Source organism: Zea mays, chromosome 5 (assembly GCF_902167145.1).
Source record: "Zea mays cultivar B73 chromosome 5, Zm-B73-REFERENCE-NAM-5.0, whole genome shotgun sequence".
NCBI classification, from domain to species: Eukaryota; Viridiplantae; Streptophyta; class Magnoliopsida; order Poales; family Poaceae; genus Zea; species Zea mays.
The window spans coordinates 163,935,597-163,954,572 of NC_050100.1; the positions used below are offsets into that span (position 1 = coordinate 163,935,597).

At 48.0% G+C, this 18,976-nt stretch overlaps 2 protein-coding genes across 3 annotated transcripts; both read left to right on the forward strand.

Annotated features, from left to right (window-relative positions):
- The first annotated feature begins 3,124 nt into the window (after positions 1-3,124).
- Positions 3,125-7,706, forward strand: LOC100276742 (Os02g0478550-like protein). Of its 2 annotated transcripts, none has more exons than XM_008683421.2 (5): positions 3,125-3,608; positions 4,505-4,665; positions 4,870-4,900; positions 6,757-6,859; positions 7,070-7,673. In XM_008683421.2, the coding sequence occupies exons 1-5, from the start codon at positions 3,321-3,323 to the stop codon at positions 7,384-7,386; spliced, it is 900 nt and encodes a 299-aa protein (XP_008681643.1). In that variant the 5' UTR covers positions 3,125-3,320; the 3' UTR covers positions 7,387-7,673. The 2 variants fall into 2 exon arrangements, with proteins under 2 accessions (XP_008681643.1, NP_001143930.2); NM_001150458.2 differs by having other exon boundaries at positions 3,133-3,608; positions 4,867-4,900; positions 7,070-7,706.
- Positions 7,707-7,966: 260 nt separating this feature from the next.
- On the forward strand, positions 7,967-10,089 carry LOC103627157 (40S ribosomal protein S27). Its single transcript, XM_008647462.1, has 4 exons — positions 7,967-8,132; positions 8,237-8,338; positions 8,462-8,490; positions 9,731-10,089. Exons 1-4 carry the CDS (start codon positions 8,130-8,132, stop codon positions 9,855-9,857), a joined length of 261 nt encoding a protein of 86 aa, XP_008645684.1. The 5' UTR covers positions 7,967-8,129; the 3' UTR covers positions 9,858-10,089.
- Positions 10,090-18,976: the final 8,887 nt, after the last annotated feature.

Genomic DNA, 18,976 nt, shown 5'->3' on the forward strand with positions numbered 1-18,976 from the left:
CCGCCTCAGACATAGAGCGAGGGATGACCCTAGGTATGTTCGATACATAACCAAGGCTCGGGCTACGCTCCCGAGGTACCCTAGGACATTTCTGAGACCAGCGGGAACGATCTTGTAACGGAATCCCATCAGAGGGAGGCATCGAGCCCTCGGACCCCATCGACAGGGGACCGGGTCCGGCAGATCACCCGCATGTACTTTTGAGAGCGCCTCCGGGCCTCTAGCCGACCCCTAACAAATGGGGCACGGGCGTCCACTCGGATTACCAGCCAGCAGCTCACCGGAGACACCATGTTCGGCGCCCTCCGAGGGCAACATGGCGCTTTTCCCCCTCCTCCTTGCGAAAAGGCGACGCAGGGGCGTATGTAAAAAAGTCGAGTCTGTCCTTGACCGTCCTCTCGCCCTGTGCGGAGGCTCGGGGGCTGCTCTCGCAAACCCGGCTCCGGCCAAACCGTTGACAGCGTCAACATACCAGCCCGAGAACTTAGGACCCGACCGTGCACCCGGGCTACGGCCAGCTCGCATGAGGGAACAACCAGACCAGCCAAAGCATTGCGCGAGGCATTAAGATCTCGGAGAAGTCAAACCACTCCTCCGAGGCATCGGGGGCTACACCCGGCGGGTGCGCTCGCGCGCACCCACCGGATCAAAACGCAACCAAGAAAGGCTGGTCCCCTTGCAAAAAAGTGCGACGAAAGCCTCCAAGCGAGTATTAACACTCCCTTCGAGGCTCGGGGGCTACTGTCGGGGACCATAATTAGGGGTACCCTCAAGGCTCCTAATTCTCAACTGGTAACCCCCATCAGCACAAAGCTGCAAAGGCCTGATGGGTACGACTAAGTCAAGGATCAGTCCATTCGAGGGACTCGATCACGCTTCGCCCGAGCCCAGCCTCGGGCAAGGGCAGCCGACCCCGGAGGATCTACGTCTCGCCCGAGGCCCCCCTCTAGCGACGAACATACTTCCGGCTCGCCCGAGGCCCAGTCTTCGCCAAGAAGCAACCCTGGCCAAATCGCCACACCAACCGACCAAATCGCAGGGGCATTTAATGCAAAGGTTGCCTGGCACCTTGATCCTGACAGACGTCCTCCAGTCGACAGAGCCGAAGTGACCGCAGTCACTTCGCCGCTCCACTGACCGGCCTGATAGAAGGATAGCGCCGTCTGCGCCGCTCCGACTGCTGTGCCACTCGACAGAGTGAGGCTGACAGACAGTCAGGCCCGGCCTCAGGCACCATAGGAAACTCCGCTTCGCCCGACCCAGGGCTCGGACTCGGGCTCAACCCCAGAAGACAGCGAACTCCGCTCCGCCCGACCCAGGGCTCGGACTCGGGCTCAGCCCTGGAAGACGGCGAACTCCGCTCCATCCGACCCAGGGCTCGGACTCGGGCTCAGCCCCGGAAGACGACGAACTCCGCTCCGCCCGACCCAGGGCTCGGATTCGGGCTCAGCCCCTGAAGACAACGAACTCCGCTTCGCCCGACCCCAGGGCTCGGACTCAGCCCTGGCCTCAGCCGACGGTCTTCGCCTCGCCCGACCCAGGGGCTCGGACTCGACCTCGGCCTCGGAAGACAAACTCGACCTCGACCTCGGAGGAGCCTCCACATCGCCCAACCTAGGGCACAGACCGACCACGTCAACAGCAGGCGCCATCATTACCCTACCCCAAGTTGACTCAGGCTACGGGAAACAAGACTGACGTCCCGTCTGGCTCGCTCTGCCAGACAAGCAATGATGGCGCCCCGCACGCTCTATGACGGCGGCGGCTCTCAGCCCCCCTTACGGAAGCAAGAGGACGTCAGCAAGGACTCGACAGCCCCGACAGCTGTCCTTCTGCCAGGCTCCAGCGCTCCTCCGACGGCCATGACACCACACGAACCGGGTGCCAAAACCTCTCCGGCTGCCACGATGGCATGTACTTAGGGCGCTAGCTCTCCTCCGCTAGACACGTTAGCACTTTGCTACACCCCCATTGTACACCTGGATTCTCTCCTTGCGCCTATAAAAGGAAGGACCAGGGCCCTCTTACAGAGGGTTGGTCGCGCGGGGAAGAGGACGGGACAGGCGCTCGCGTGAGGCCGCTCGCTCCCCCCCCGCGTGGACGCTTGTAACCCCCTACTGCAAGCGCACCCGACCTGGGCGCGGGACAAACACGAAGGCCGCGGGATTTCCACCTCTCACGCCCGTCTCCTTCCCCCCTTCGCGCTCCGTCTCGCGCCGACCCATCTGGGCTGGGGCACGCGGCGACATTTCACTCGTCGGTTCAGGGACCCCCCGGTCTCGAAACGCCGACAATATTGTACCCATATATAGGGTATATTGGGCACGTGTATGTTCTTTTTTTTGTCTCATACTCGTTATTTGATGGAAAACTCACTAACCTATAGTATGTGTGTTGGAATTATCATAAATGTTTCATATAAAACTGAAACATAAAAAAATGAAGGATACTCTTAATAAGCTCTTAAGCTCCAGTAGTTTACACGCCTTAAATAATTAATTATTAATTATTATGTACTGAACTATTAGATGACTATCCTAGTATTGTATGTTGTTGAGAACTTTTTTTAGGCTACGGGTGCTATATTTTTTGATCTGATGGTGTGATGCTACCATTTAATGTTGAATGTTGATGAGCTGACGATAAAATTTTGTTAGGTTCGATGAATTTGTCATGTTGGACACAAATACAATATATTATTTTAGTATTTTTATTATTGATTAGATATGAAACTTTAATGTTTTATACTTGGAACTTATTTTTATGATGAAGTGTTGGTGGGTATGGACCCGATAGGTATCCGCTACTCGTGGTGGTATGAATATGAGGTAATTTTGTATCTACGATGAGTAATGGGTTTAGGTACTCACATATTTGGTATTGAGATATTTTTTTCTCTCTAATAGGTATGACTCACGCTATGTGTCCACTGGATATCTTGATCCACTAGCCACTGCCATCTCCAAGCTGTCTCCTTCAGATTGTGTATACATTATAAAGTATAAAATATTATTTTTTTCATTCTTTTTTTATTTGTCGTAAATGATAAATATTTGAGAACATAGATAATATTTTATATCGTATTGTACTGTTTATATAGTAAAATTTGAAATATGGAGTCGATGGATGTGAGAAAGGGAGGGTTGTTGGAGACAGTCTAAACCCTTCTCCATCCGACGGCGGACACCAGCTTCCCTCCGCCCGCCCACATCCCTGCTGTGTGCTGCGCCTCCCCGCCTGATCTTGTCGCGCCCGAGAGACCGCGCGCCAGGGAACGTCGGCCGCCGGAGCCTGGCCTGCATTCCGGGGGCAGCGAGAGGATGTTGCGTTGCGCATACACGCAGCGGCGGTGGGCGCACCGCCGGGGGGGCTTCGTAACCGGCAGCACCGGTTGGTCCAAGCCGCCACCGCCGGGCCTCGGCCGCGCCGCGGGGGTTGGTACGAAGAAGTCGGAGTGGTGGACGGTGGACGGGGAGATGCACGAGATCGGGGAAAGCGTGCCGCATCGCGAGCGCTTCGCCATCCCGCGGGACAACCTCCCTAACCGCCGCCGCAAGCAGATGCGGGAGCAATTCATGCGCCGCACCCGCCTCGTTCTCAAAGACTCGGTAAGCCGCGACCCCGCCTTACAGTTACAGTTCTTCCGCTGCTCCTAGGACTTGCCACCATGCCTACTAGTTGGGTGGTTAGTTAAAATGGGATGGATTTAACCTAAGCGCAAAACAGTACTGTGATGATTGATGAATCCTAAGTCGAGGGTATCTAATCGAAATGGGTTTAGTTTGAGCATGGAGTGTTTATTTCTTCGTCTGACAATTAAGTGCAAGCTTCTCCAATTGAATAGAACTGGAGTAGCCTGTTTATTTCCAAAGATGATCAAGTTAAATCTATTATTGTGGAATGGCTCCTTATTCATTCGAGAAGGATTTGGTCAATTTAAAATGTGAAAGGAATTCTGCTGGTTCATTTGCATTCATATAACAAACTCATCTGTCACCAGTGATTCCATTGACATCTGATTATGAGTCCATGATGCAACTTTGTCAGATTGGAACAAACTGAATCCATACACCATTATTATTTGAGATGATTGACCATGCTGGCAAGTGGCAAGCAGTTTATGAAGTTGGGATCCTAAGACATCTAAAATTGTTGATGCACATGAACTGTCGTAAAATTCTGATGAGTTGAGGTTGTGGGGAACTTCAGGTGTCAGGGGTATATCTTACCTGACTGGCCTGCTGCTCGAGTGATTGTTTTTGTAGGTCAGGGGTCGTTGTAAACTGTTCTCCAGGCAATTAGTTGTTCTCTTAGAGTCGAAGGTGTGAGTGTGTGGTGTTGTATTGGGTTTCTTTACCCCTTTTATTCTTCTTAATATAATGATACACAGTTCTCCTGTGTGTTTAAGAAAAAAGTTTATTGATTATGGTGGCCTATAACTTTAGGCCCAAACTGGGTTTCTTTGATGCTCGGAAGCTGACCAGTGAGCAACATAAATCTACAGGAACACGAAACATGGTGCAAAAATTACATGGAATTATACCAAGAACTTAGAGAAAACTGGGAAAGGTTGTACTGGGACGAAGGTTATTCAAAAAAGATTGCCGAATCTCATGCTAATTATGACTCTGCCGAAGAAGATGATATTGACTTCTCGCCATACAGGTAGCCAATGGTCAACGTTTCTTTTGTTTTCCTTGCTTAACTTAATTTGGTTGTTTTTACACCATAAACATTCTTGTGCTTCCCATTGTATTTTTTATCACATCCAGTAGAATTGTGCCCTCATGCTATATCAAAACATTAGTGGAAAAAGTATATAATAGCCTCATTCTGGAAAGTCTCATTACTACTTTTGTATTGCAGCAGGAGAAGGCAGTCCAATGTAGAACCAAACAAGGTGTGTTCTCTCTGTAGTACTGATACATCTTGGATATCATTTCTTTACACAGAGAATTGCATCTTCTACTATGGACTAAATTTGCTTATGCTAATGCTTTGGGCTCTTGTCACATCCTTTGCTTACTTCTTACCATTTGTACACAAACTGATTGAACTATAGAAGAATAATCATTTGCTTCTTACCATTTGTACACAAACTGATTGAACTATAGAAGAATAATATGGGCCAATCTGTTAAGTGTACTTTAAAACTCATGTTGAAAACCAGATCCAAAAGACTTGGTGCACCATTTGGTAAATCAGACTATTGGTTACAACTGTTATCGAATGGTTGCTCTTTTATTTTCTCTCACTTGGCTTTTATTTGGCATCTACTCACATTTTTGTAATGCAACAGATATTTCCAACATGACTTAGGGAAAACTAGCTAATGAAAAGTCACGTATCAAAACATGTTCTGCCAAACTATGTCATTGTGATCCACTACACTGTTTAATGGAGCCAGAGTCATATGTCTCATCCAGTTATCAGTGACATTGATTATGGTGCCAAACATTAGTTAGTGTAATTTCTCCCACACATGGCATCAACTCTAGTCACGAGTTTTCATTCTTCCATGAGTATCTACTATCTAGGTTAACTACTGGTTACGTACTTTAACTGTTTGATCTTGTACTTTTATCCCTGTGCACAAGTAGACAGCAGGTACTGAGAAGGAAACATCTATGTTTGGGAACATAGTATTTCCTTAGTCCCAAGACAACACTGTGGTATTTGAGCATACCATGGTATTTTAGACTAAAATATGTTTGGGAGCACATCTAAAAACTCTGTATTTTAAACCATGGTTTTACCAATACCATGGTATTTGTGGGGTAAAAAAAACTTTGATCTAGACCAAAGTTTTTTGTTTGCACACGGCTATAGTCTTCTCTTCTCCTACGCTACAACTGAAATACTATGTCTCCAAATAGGTGTTGGATTGGACTTGGATTGGACTGATGTAAAATATTAAATATACCATATGTATGTCATGACATACAATAAACTGTGGTATTATAAACTGTGTTTTGAGAAATAGAGTTCCCAAACAGGCCCTACATTGTCTATTGGTTGAATCCTGACCATGCGTTGAAGTTTTTTTTTTAAAAAACTCGACTTGCGGGGGATAAGACAACCCCAGGCATTATATTAAGAGACCTTCTCACGTAGGTCGAGAAAACCTCCGAACCCCTGTCCCACACATACACAGCAGCACCGTAGCCCATGTGAGAACACTACCGCGACTTGGACAAGGCCTTAGACCTGTGCTTTGGCGTGACACAGATGAGAGTTAGTTTTAACCACAACCTGAATTTCGCTCTCACGGGGAGCCGAACCTAGGACCTGAGGAGTGCTATTCAGACCACCTAACCAACTCAGCTGGAGGTCCTCCATATTTTCACATTTCTAGATGTTAATTTTAGACATTTTTTGCTTTTGCTTCCAAAGCATTATTCTGTTCTTTTAAAGAGAATTTAGTCAACCTTTCATAGTGTCTTCTGGTGCCTTGCTCTATTCATAAAAAAGGGCACCAGGCTTGACCATACTGACATATACATGCATCTTCCTGAATACGAGGACAGTTATTGCCGCTGAAGAAACAACCTTTGGCACATTGTTGCACTGTATTTATATGAGGATTACCTAGTTAGAATTATCGATTAAGTACTTGGGATGCAAGTGATATGATCTCATCTAATGGCAGAGTGACCTAATTTAGCTAGTTGATCTCATATTTGATTGCTACAATAGATCAACTAGCTAGTTACTGGCAACTATCAAAACATTGTGAACAATGGGTTTGTACTGCAGGACCTTGGCTTCGGGGTGAACAAACGAGGTGAAACGTGGGAAAGGGTTACTCAAATTCGTGACAAATTTGAATATGACAGAGAAAGGAGAATGAGAGAACGAGGTAAGTTCATATTTGTTTGTACCAGATGTTTTTTTTTTCGTTGATGATGTTTTTGTCTTCAAGGTTATACACATAAAATTTAAATGAATGATATGAGGTATTGTTTCTTGCAATAAATGACAGCTCACTCCTTTTGACAACTCATCAAAATATACTGTTATAGATAGTTCTGCATGTTAAGTTCTTGTAATATCTCCCTGTTTCTTGCAGCATTTGCTCCCATGAACACTGAGAACAATTATGCTCGGCGTGACCCAAGATTTAGAAGCCAGGATGATTCAAGTTTTGCTCATACGAACATGAGTGATGATTTTGGCTTGCATGTTCAAACTTTTGGAAACCGTTCTGATCAAAGTTATGAAAATGAGTCAAATTTCAGGAATAAGCGTGATTCAAGTTTCCAACATGAACCAAGTGACAGAAACCAGCGTAATTTAAATATCCAAAACGAACCAAGTTTCAGAAACCACCGATATCCAGATTTCCAAAACCAAGGTGGCACAAGAAGTCAGACATTTGATGAGTAGAGGGTGAAAAAAAAGTGGCTACTGATTTGCTGGCAACGTGAGCATGCTGGTTTTGCTGATTTCTGTGGTGGCTCGTATGAGATGTTGTAATTTATTCTAAAATGATTGGTGTAAGAAATTATCTCTTGTGGTAGCTGGTTGCAACAAAATAGAAAGGAAGAGATCTGCTGTTATAATCTTGTAATATACGTTGGCTACTTACTAAGCCAAAAACCGTAGGCATTGGATTTTGGGCTTGCACGTTGCTGAGCAAGTTAAAAGTTGGAATAATGAGGCTAATTTCCAAATCTGCCTTTGCAAAAAGAATGCAGGTTGCTCCTAACGTATCTCAACAAACTTATTTTCTGCTTGCATTTGAAATGCGCATTTGTTTATTTCTTTAGGTTCACCGGCAACAATGGTAGTGGATTCGATTTGATCGTCGTGTCGTGTTTAGATTTTTTTATTTTGTTTTATAAAGCAACGTTTCTAGTTCTCCCACAAATGGGCCCAATTCAGCTACAGAGACAAGCCCAATTGAGCTACAGAGACAAGCCGAATAATCTAGGCCCACTGTGTGCAATGCGGTGTGGTTCACTGCGAAGATATAATGATGAGCCAGCAGGTTGGACGGTCGAGATTCTCCAAATCCTAGTAGCCGACTAGCCGTCCGCGCAAAACCCTCCCTGCTCAGACTCGTCTGCTGCAGCTCCTCCTCCGCCGCCGTATCAAACGCACTCTCCTCCGCCGCCGCCCGAGGCAAGATGGTAAGCTCTAATCCCCTCATCTTCAGCTTACTCAAGATCCGAATTTGTTGCGCCGCTCATCGCCATCGTGCTCGATCGGATCCTGAGATTGATTGGTTGCGCAGGTTCTCCAGAACGACATCGACCTTCTGAACCCGCCGGCAGAGCTCGAGAAACTCAAGCACAAGAAGAAGCGCCTCGTCCAATCCCCCAACTCCTTCTTCATGGTACTTGTTCTTATCCCTAATATTCTCCCGTATCTGTGGTGGGTGTAAACTAGGCCGTTTTCCGTTCACCTTTTCTCTATCCCCCATGTGTTAATTGTGAAAAATATTATTTTTGTGTTGCAGGATGTCAAGTGCCAGGGATGCTTCAGCATGTAAGTTTTCCTACCGCTCATATTTCATCCAAGGGTTGGATTTGTCTGCATCTCGTCATTGATTAATTGTGGTTTACCATTGAACCTGGCCGGTGCATGTGTTTGGCCTAAAGCCCTAAACTGAGGTTCTTTTGAACTGAAATATTTTTCCTGTTAGTAAATAATTTATCCGAGTGTAGCTATTATCACAGTCACAGTGATGGGTGAAGGCTAATATGTTACTGATACATTGGGACAAAGAAGACTAGCCTGTTAGTAAGCTGTTGTTAGATGCTTTGTATTTATTGTTGCACGGCGATCCATATTATGAAGTTATCTTGTTTGACCTCCAAGATGATTATGTGTAATTTTGCATAGTCTATAGTAGCAACTTTCTACAAGTTAAGGTATTAAGTAGAGTTTGAGACAATGTTTGTAAAAGCTGTTAATAGCCTGTTACTGGTCCAATTCTATTTTTTTTGCTTATTTGTTTGTACGTCAATGTTGAATACATATTATGGAGTTGGACTGTTTGGCCTGCAAAATGTTTTTCTGCAGTTTTACAGCCTTTTTACCTTACATGGTTAGTGTATAGTAGTAACTTTCTACAAGTTAAGGTATTATTTAGAGTTTTGGGAAGCTGTTTATAAAGTTTCCTTATCTTTTCTTGGTAGCTGATTTCTTCATCTTTGGTCACCAGCTGGTAGCTGTCGTGTTAATTGGAGCAACATTTTATTTTTCTTGGTCATTAACAATTTGTTGAAATTGACTTTGTGAGTTATAGAATGTAACTAGCGAAACCCTCAGTAGTTTATTATCACCATTATCGCTTGCTCCCAGTGTACTCATTTCTTTCCATTTGGTATTTGAGAAGTGGCAGTGGATTTTCTCTGCACTGTGTAATATGTTATTTAAGGACCCTCTAGAGAAGGGGGTGGTTTGGTAGTGTCAAACTGGATTCCAGAGTAATCTGTCACCGCTCAATACAAAATTACAAATAGGCACCTAAGTTTGGGTTAGCATGTTAAGATATGTTTATATACCATGAAAACTTAATAATGGCTGCTCGTTTGCTCTTTGTATCTTGAGCTCCCAAATAACTAGGACGTTGACACCAATTTCAGCGTCATAAGCTTATGCTGTTTGTTTCATTGTATCATGGTATGGATGTGTTATAAACTCTTGTTTTGTTTTTCCAAGTTCTCTCGTATGCCTTCTGGTAGAAATTTAGTCGTCTGATGGTGCGTTTTTTTTTTGGCAGAACCACGGTTTTCAGCCACTCCCAGACTGTTGTTGTGTGCCCAGGCTGCCAAACTGTTCTCTGCCAGCCCACGGGAGGAAAGGCGAGGCTCACGGAGGGATGCTCTTTCCGCCGGAAGGGAGACTAGAGTGGAGTCTGTTATTAGTACTGGATCGGTTGTCAATCTCCAGTATGTGGATTCAAATTTTGCTCTGTGCCCAGACGTTAAGGTCATGAACTACCTTAGCTAAGGCTTTCCGCATGTTGTTCTGGTGCTGCTATGTATCGCACGTTGGTTATTGCTGAACTTATAGCTTGTTTGGTTCGGATTATGATAAACCAAATGGATATTTGAATTATATTATGGGGCACTTGTCGTTTGGATGGAGGGAAGTCAGAGGGCAGGTCACTTGTAGTTATGTTGGATACTTGTAGTTATATTTAGGACTTCGTTTTCTATGCCATACTATAAAGAGGATATGATCTAGTAGCTTGACTATAAGTCAGAGGGAGAAGGTATACTGATCTTGATCTTTGGAACTAGCCTTCAGGAAGTGAAGGAGTTCTTTTCCATTAATTTTAAAATAAAAGATTTGGGAGAAGCTGATATTATTCTTAATATCAAGCTACGTGGATATGCACTCACATTATGTGAAAAAGATTTTGATTTGCTTTGGGTTCAGTGACTGACAACCTGGTTTTACGTCTTATAACCTCAATGTGCTATTAAGTAAAACTAAAGAATATTAAGGGATCACTTGAAATACTCCTAACTAATTGGTTCACGTATCTAGCTAGTGCTACAATGCCTAATATCTTGTTTGTTGTGAGCAAGATAAGACCGTTGTGTCAAATTCGAGAGATGGTTATTAGTGTGCTCTTGAGAGAGTAGCGCGCTATCTGAGAGGTACAATGATCTATGGAAATCACTATACTAGGTACCCGAGGGTACTAAGGGGTATTGTGATGCAAATTAGATATGAGATATCTTATGTTGATGAGATGTACATAAGTGGATATGTGTACGCACTTAGAGGTGACATTGTTTTTTGGAAGTCTTGTAAGTATACTATCTTAACAAGGTCAACTATGGAACTAGAACTCACGTCATTGGATATTGCTTATGTTGAGTTTGAGTGGTTTTGTGAATTTATTATGGATTTACCAATAGTTGAAAAATCTTATACTTGTTATTTCTATATGAATTATGACAATCAAACCATGATAATTAAGGTTAATACTTCTAAGGATAGTATGAAGTCCATAAGACATATTAAGAGGCAATTAAATATGTTAGAAAATTGAGGAACTCTAGAGTGGCAGCATTGGATTATATCCATAAGTCTAAAAAACAAGTAGATTAATTCACTATGGTTATGTCATGTACTATGACTGTTGTAACTCGCTAATCCGTTGAGAGCAAGTTCAAACGATGGGAGAATGAAAAATGGTTTGATGCTAGTAAACACAAAGTGATAGGGCAACAATGTTTTTTCTCCGTCTCCCGCAATGGCACAATGCGAGGGTATTTATAGGTAACTGAGGGACTACCCGGCCTCGCCAAGGACAATTAGACCCTCAGTTACCTGGTTTATCTCCAGAATATTCCTCCCGGGGGGTTATGGTAGGTCATTACAACATACTTAATTACAGACGCGGGCCAACCCTCTACCAGCCCTGCCAACATGGCGACCTACGGACGGGACCTTACAACATGGGCCGGATTGTACACGGGCCCCCTTTTTACATCGTGGAAAGTCACAACGTATGGTCTTCGAGGTCTTGACCGTCCAAGCTCCGAAGTCCTTAATGGTCTCCGCTCCGGCTCACCGGGGCGGAGATAGTGCTTGACATTTGCGTGGGCGTCAACCTTGGGCTCTTAGCTTGCGTGGCTCGATCTTCGGGGCCTTCGGTCTTGAACATGCTGGTGTGGGGTCGATGAGTGAGGGGGAATGTTCGCCTTCGTCCCAACAATGACATATTGCACATCAGGTGAGATGGGCTTGAGATCCACATGAAGTCTATAACAATGATAACTTGTCCTATGTGATTGGAAATCATGTAAAGTAGGATGGTAAAGCAAACTATTAGTAGACTAAAAGAAAAGACCCTTGACAAAGTCCATTTTAGATGCACGTCTTTACTTTTCCGTAAGGTGGGATGGTCTTATCTTAATGTGTTCCAAATGGCTTATTGAAGCAAAGATATTGTCCTATAGGACATCTTTTGAGGAACACACCTATTGAGTTTGATTGTTAGTCATAGTCTATGAGATCTGGATTTCTAGATCCTCATGAATGGATAAGAAGTTTGACTTATATGATCCAACCTATGGGGATGCTTTTAGCAACTTAGTACAAGTAACGAGCTCAGATGAAACTTATTTCACACAAAATATCAATTCAAGGCATAGTTTATTGTTTAGTTCTGAAGAAGTGCAACCTCTATTTTAGATGGTTGTTCAAATTAACAATCTCTATTAAAAACACTGGTATTAAAACAACTAGGAAATGAGAGTTTTTATATATTTGCCCTAGTTTTTTGGTGGGAATTGAAAGATTTAAAATGAGAATGTCTCATATTTTATTAAATCAAATAAATCCTAGGCACATATGAAATGGGTCAGAAGCCCTACGTCCTTTAGGGGCTCTCGGGGCGGTAGGGCCATCAAGAGCTGTTAGGGTCCTTCGGGAGGCCTCAAGGGTGTTAGGGTCGTTAGAACATATGATGCCATCGAGAGCCGTTTGTTACCCTTGATGGACATTCAAGTCTGTCATCGTGTACGATGGCGTTGTCCATGATTGTGATATGTGGTGAGCTTATTTTTCCACTTGGTCTCACTAATGGTGAGTTAAAGACTAAATTGATAGAGGTGCAATAGACCTATAATCTATGAGGTAATGGGTGTATATTATGGTGATTACTCAATCTTTTAATCTTTCTACAACTTCTGTTATTATATCTATTTCTCATGGCACGAACAGAATACATAACACAATAGCAAAAGTCACATTTCACTTATTGACAGGGGCAGATACAGGGGCGGCCACCCGATCGTGGCCCGGGATGTGATCTATATATCTCTATATAAATTGATTATATTTAGATAAAAATGCATTAGAACTCTAGTAGATTAAGTAGATCGACCCGAGATGTGACAGATCCTAGATCCGCCCTGCTTCTTGATTGAGTTACATCTCTGCCACCCCATCCCAACCTTCTGATGTACTAAGTGCCAATGGGTACAACATCCCGTGGGGTGACAGTGGATAACTACGGACTCACACTGGTAGACTTAAAGAAAGTAGGATATAAAGATGACCCGTGGGTTCTTGCCGAATGTGTTGCACAAGTGTTCTATGTACTCGATCCAGCAGATGAGAAGATGCATGTAGTTATTTCTGGAAAGCAAAAAATTGTTGGAGTTGAGAATGTGGAAGACGGAGATGAGGAATACAATAAGTATGAAGAGATGTTCGTCTTTAACGGTCTAGGGAGAATCAAGCGTGTGGAAAAGAAAATTGATAAGAACTTAAAGCCATACATGCGGAAAAATGGTAGTTCATAAAAAATTGTATGAATCAAATTGTATTTATTAGCATGTATGATCGACTATGCATTGTGGTTGCCAATTAATTTAAAATCTCGCTAGTTATCTATGTGTGTTATTAAAATTCATTTAAATTGTATTTGCATATTTGTGTTCAAAATTAAAATATTAATATGGTAATCAAATCACAATCGGTTATAATTGAGAACTGCCTGTGATACGAATCGTGCATCACAGACGTTTTTTTCATTACGGACCGTTTGTGAAACGAATCGAGCACTACAAGCGGTCCGAAACAAAAACCGCTTGTGATACGAATACATCCCAGGCGGTCCGAATAGCCAGGGACATCCCAGGCGGTTTTCTAGCCGAACCGCCTGGAATGTAAAAAGGCTATCGCTTGTATAGAGCCAAATTGTAGTAGTGAGTGTTGGGAGAGCAGGCCTCTAGAAATTTCGTTGGCATATGTGACAACTGCTCGAGTGTGTACACGATCAAATTTTTGGAAACATCTCTGGCGACTGCGGTCCTCTACTTCAAGCAGCACATGATGTTGAATCATGTGAATGGAGCCAATGGTGCCATTTGCTTAGGTCTCTTCGTTAAATATATATCACTCTCTAAATTTGTTAAATTCAATATAATTTTAATCCTGGTTAGTATACTTTACATGCATGTATCTACTATAAAGATAATTGCGAGTAATAGTATTACATACATGTCATCCCAATTTTGCTATGCTATTTTTAGATTAAATAAAACATAAAAATATCTAAATTCCTAACACTAATCATACTTATGACACAAAACAAGACGTATTATGAAAACATATTTGTCGGGTACCGTAATTAGGGATACCTCCAACACTCCTAAACACGGTTGGTAAGCACCATCATCATAAACTGCAGAGACTGATGGACACGGTTCAGGTCAAGACCTCATCTACCAAGGGACGCAATCTCGCCTCGCCCGACCCCGGCCTCGGGCGGGAACAGTAGTCCCGGACGAATTCACGCCTCGCCCGAGGGCCTCCTCAGGCAGTGGGCGCACCCTCGGCTCGCCCGAGGCCCAGCTCGGGCAGGCTTCGTCGAGAAGCAACCTTGGCCAAATCGCCTCACCAACCGACTGTATCGCAGGCGCATTCAATGCGAGGATCGTCTGACACCTTATCCTGACACGCGCGCCTCAGTCGGCAAGGTCGAAGTGACCGCAGTCACTTCGCCCTTTCACTGACCGATCTGATAGGAAAACAGCGCCGCTCACCCCGCTCCGACTGCTGTGCCAGCCACCCGGGCAAGGTTGACAACAGCAAGTTCAGCCTCGGGCGTAACCGGAAGCTCCGCCTCGCCCGACCTTAGGCCTCGGCCTCGGGAGGAGGTCTCCGCCTCGCCCGACCCCAAGACTCGGCCTCAGCCTCGGCCTCGGGAGGAATCGCGTCCTCGCCCGACCCTGGCCTCGGCCTCAGGAGAAGTCTTCGCCTCGCCCGACCTTGGGCTCGGACCGACCACGCCATAGGGGATACATCATTACCCTGCCCCTAGCTAGCTCAGGCTACGAGGGAACAAGATCGGCGTCCCATCTGGCTCGTCCCGGTAACAGGTAATGATGGCTCCCCGCGTGCGTCCATGACGACGGTGGTTCTCAGCCCCTTACGGAAGCAAGGAGACGTCAGCAGGATCCCAGCAGCACCGCCAGCTGTGCTTCTACAGGGCTCAGGCACTTCTCCGACGGCCACGTTATCGCATACACAGGGCTCTAGCACCTCTCCGACAACCACGTTGGCATGTACACAAGGCTCAGGCACTCCTCTGCCAGACACGTTAGCGCATAAGCTACACCCCCATTGTACACCTAGGCCTTCTCCTTACATCTATAAAAGGGAGGTCCAGGGCCTTCCTGTGGGAGGGTCGCGCGGGGGAAGGACGAGCTAACGAACAGGCTCACTCCCTCTCTCTCGCGAACGCTTGTAACCCCTACTACGAGCACCCCCTGGTGCGAGATAATACGAGCCACGTTTTCCCCTTGTGTTCCATCTCGCGGGCACGCAGCGACAAATTTACTGGTTGGCTTACGGACCCCCCGGGTCCGAAACGCCGACAGTTGGCGCGCCAGGTAGGGGCCTGCTGCGTGTTAACGAACAACTTCCCATTGAGTTCCAGATGGGTAGTCTTCAACAACCTCTTCAGCCCGGGACGGTGCTCCGCTTCGGGAGTCTCGAGTTCATGTCCCTCGACGGCAGCTACGACATGGTACTCCTCCCCCCGCAGCGCGACAACAGCAGCTACAGTCGTCAGCTCGCCCGGCGGCGGCGAACTCGACGACGTCTTCCCCGGCCCGTGGTGGAAGAGCAGCATCCGGGTTTGCCCTGCCACCCTCCTTGCCGCAGGAGGAGGAGACGGGGCAACCATGGCCAAGCAGGAGGCGGCACCTCGTCGGTTGTCAGTCCAGAGCGAGTCGACGACGCTGGCACCCCAGCGGGGGACATGTCGGGCGTTGTCCTCGCACCTGAGACAACGACGGATGTCATTTCCCCGCAACGTGCCAACCCCAAGCGGACTGATGACGCCAGCACTCTCGTGAAGGACTTGCTGGGCGTAAGCCTCGTACCTGAGATGATGGTGCAGTTCATCCCCGACGCGACTTCCCCATCGTCCATCGACCAAAAGGTACCGTCCGTTTTCCGTCCTGTGCCTTTTAGATTCAGCTTCGATCCACCAAGCGACCCCGCTGCGGTGAGCGCTTTCGTAAAGGCGTACCCTAACCTTCCGGGGTACCACATGTGGTCATCCTGGGATTGACTGACGACCGTCTCAACCTATGGACCCCCGGGTTCCGAGGAAGAGGACGACCCCGACTCTGGTTGGGATTTCTCCGGGCTCAGTGATCCCAGTGCCATGCGAGACTTCATGACCGCATGTGACTACTGCCTCTCCGGTTGCTCTGATGATGGCCGCAGCCTTGACGATGAGGGTTGTGGCCCAAGTCGCGAATGTTTCCACATCGATCTGGGGGATCGCGATGAAGGCAACCACCTTGGTATGCCGGAGGATGACGATCCCCCTGTGCCTGCTTCTCGCGTTGACATCCCGCGGGAGCTAGCTGTGGTCCCAGTCCCTGCAGGGGGTCAGGACACACAGCTCAAGCAAATCCGCGAGATGCAGGCCAAGCTCGACGAGGAAGCAGGGCAACTTGTGCAGCTCCGGCAAAACATCGAGCAGGAGTGGGCAGACCGAGCACTCGCCAGAGAAGCGCGTCATCGGGCTCGGGACGTCCAACGCCGTATCGTTGACGATGCTAGGGCAAGGCTGCCCCCGGCCTCCAGTGGGGTCGGCCAGAATCTAGCTGCAGCGGCAATACTACTCCGAGCAATGCCGGAGCCATCCACCACCGAGGGGCGGCGTATCCAAGGAGAACTCAAGAATCTCATGGAGGATGCTGCGGTCCGACGGGCCGAAAGCTCTGCCTCCCGAAGGCGAGGGTGCCCCCGGAGCATCGCGCAACGACTTCCCGACTCATGTGGGAGGCCTCGGTCCACACCGGGCGCACGCGGAACAGGACGCCTCGGCGACGAACAACACCATCGCAACCGTCGGGCCCGCCTCGATGAGAGGGTGCACCGAGGCTACCACCCCAGGCGCGGAGGACGCAACGACAGTGAGGAGGATCGGAGTCCCTCGCCCGAACCACCAGGTCCGCAAGCCTTCAGCCGGGCCATACGACGGGCGCCGTTCCCGGCTCGGTTCCAGGCCCCGACTACCATCACCAAGTATTCGGGGGAAACAAGGCCGGAGTTGTGGCTTGCAGACTACCGGTTGGCCTGCCAGCTGGGAGGAACGGACGGTGATAATCTCATCATCCGCAACCTCCCCCTGTTCCTCTCCGACGCTGCCCGGGCCTGGCTGGAGCATCTACCTCCCGCGCAGATCTCCAACTGGGACGACCTGGTCAAGGCCTTCGCTGGAAATTTCTAGGGCACGTACGTGCGCCTTGGGAACTCATGGGATCTCCGAAGCTGCCGCCAGCAGCCAGGGGAATCCTTGCGAGAGTACATCCGACGGTTTTCAAAGCAGCGCACCGAGCTGCCCAACATCACCGACTCGGATGTCATCGGGGCGTTCCTCGCTGGCACCACCTGCCGAGACCTAGTAAGCAAACTGGGGCGCAAGACTCCCACCAAGGCGAGCGAGTTGATGGACATCGCCACCAAGTTCGCCTCTGGTCAGGAGGCGGTCGAAGCCATCTTCCGGAAGGATAAGCAGCCTCAGGGACGGCAGTAGGAAGACGTCCCCGAGGCGTCCGCCCAGCGTGGCACAAAGAAGAAGGCCAAGAAGAAGGCGCAGGCAAAGCGCGACGCCGCTGACGCGGATCTCGTCGCTGCTGTCGAACACAGGAATCCTCGGAAGCCTCCCGGAGGGGCCAACCTGTTCGACAAGATGCTCAAGGAGTCGTGCCCCTATCACCAGGGTCCCGTCAAGCACACCCTTGAGGAATGCGTCATGCTCCGGCGCTACTTCCATAAGGCCGGGCACCCGACGGAAGGTGGCAAGGACCAAAACAACAACAAGGAGGGCGACAAGGCAGAGGAGTTCCCCGAGGTCCACGGCTGCTTCATGATCTATGGTGGGAAAGTGGCGAACGCCTCGGCTCGGCACCGCAAGCAGGAGCACCAGGAGGCCTGCTCGGTGAAGGTGGCGGTGCCAGTTGAAAGTCGCCTAGAGGGGGGGTGAATAGGGCGAAACTGAAATTTACAAAGTTAATCACAACTACAAGTCGGGTTAGCGTTAGAAATATAATCGAGTCCGCGAGAGAGAATGAAAAACAAATCGCAAGCAAATAAGAAGTGTGACATGCAGATTTGTTTTACCGAGGTTCGGTTCTCGCAAACCTACTCCCCGTTGAGGAGGCCACAAAGGCCGGGTCTTTTTCAACCCCTTCCCTGTCTCAAACGGTCCCTCGGACCGAGTGAGCTTTCTCTTCTCAAATCAACCGGGAACAAAACTTCCCCGCAAGGACCACCACACAATTGGTGTCTCTTGCCTTGGTTACAATTGAGTATTGATCACAAGAAAGAATGAGAAAGAAGAAAGCAATCCAAGCGCAAGAGCTCAAAAGAACACAACTGTCGGGGACCATAATTAGGGGTACCCTCAAGACGCCTAATTCTCAGCTGGTAACCCCCATCAGCATAAAGCTGCAAAGGCCTGATGGATGCGATTAAGTCAGGGATCAGTCCATACGAGTGACTCGATCACGCCTCGCCCGAGCCTAGCCTCGGACAAGGGCAGCCGACCCCGAGGGATTTCCGTCTCGCCCGAGGCCCCCCTTTAACGGCGGACACATCTCCGGCTCGCCCGAGGCCTTGCCTTCGCTAAGAAGCAACCCTGACTAAATCGCCGCACCGACCGACCGAGTCGCAGGATCATTTAACGCAAAGGTGGCCTGACACCTTTATCCTGACACGCGCCCCCCGGCAGAGCCGAAGTGACCGCCGTCACTTCGCCGCTCCACTGACCGGTCTGACAGAAGGACAGCGCCGCCTGCGCCACTCCGACTGCAGTGCCACTTGACAGAGTGAGACTGACAGGCAGTCAGGCCTTGCCGAAGGCGCCATAGGAAACTCCGCTCCGCCCGACCCAGGGCTCGGACTCGGGCTAAGACCCGGAAGACGGCGAACTCCGCTCCGCCCGACCCAGGGCTCGGACTCGGGCTAAGACCCG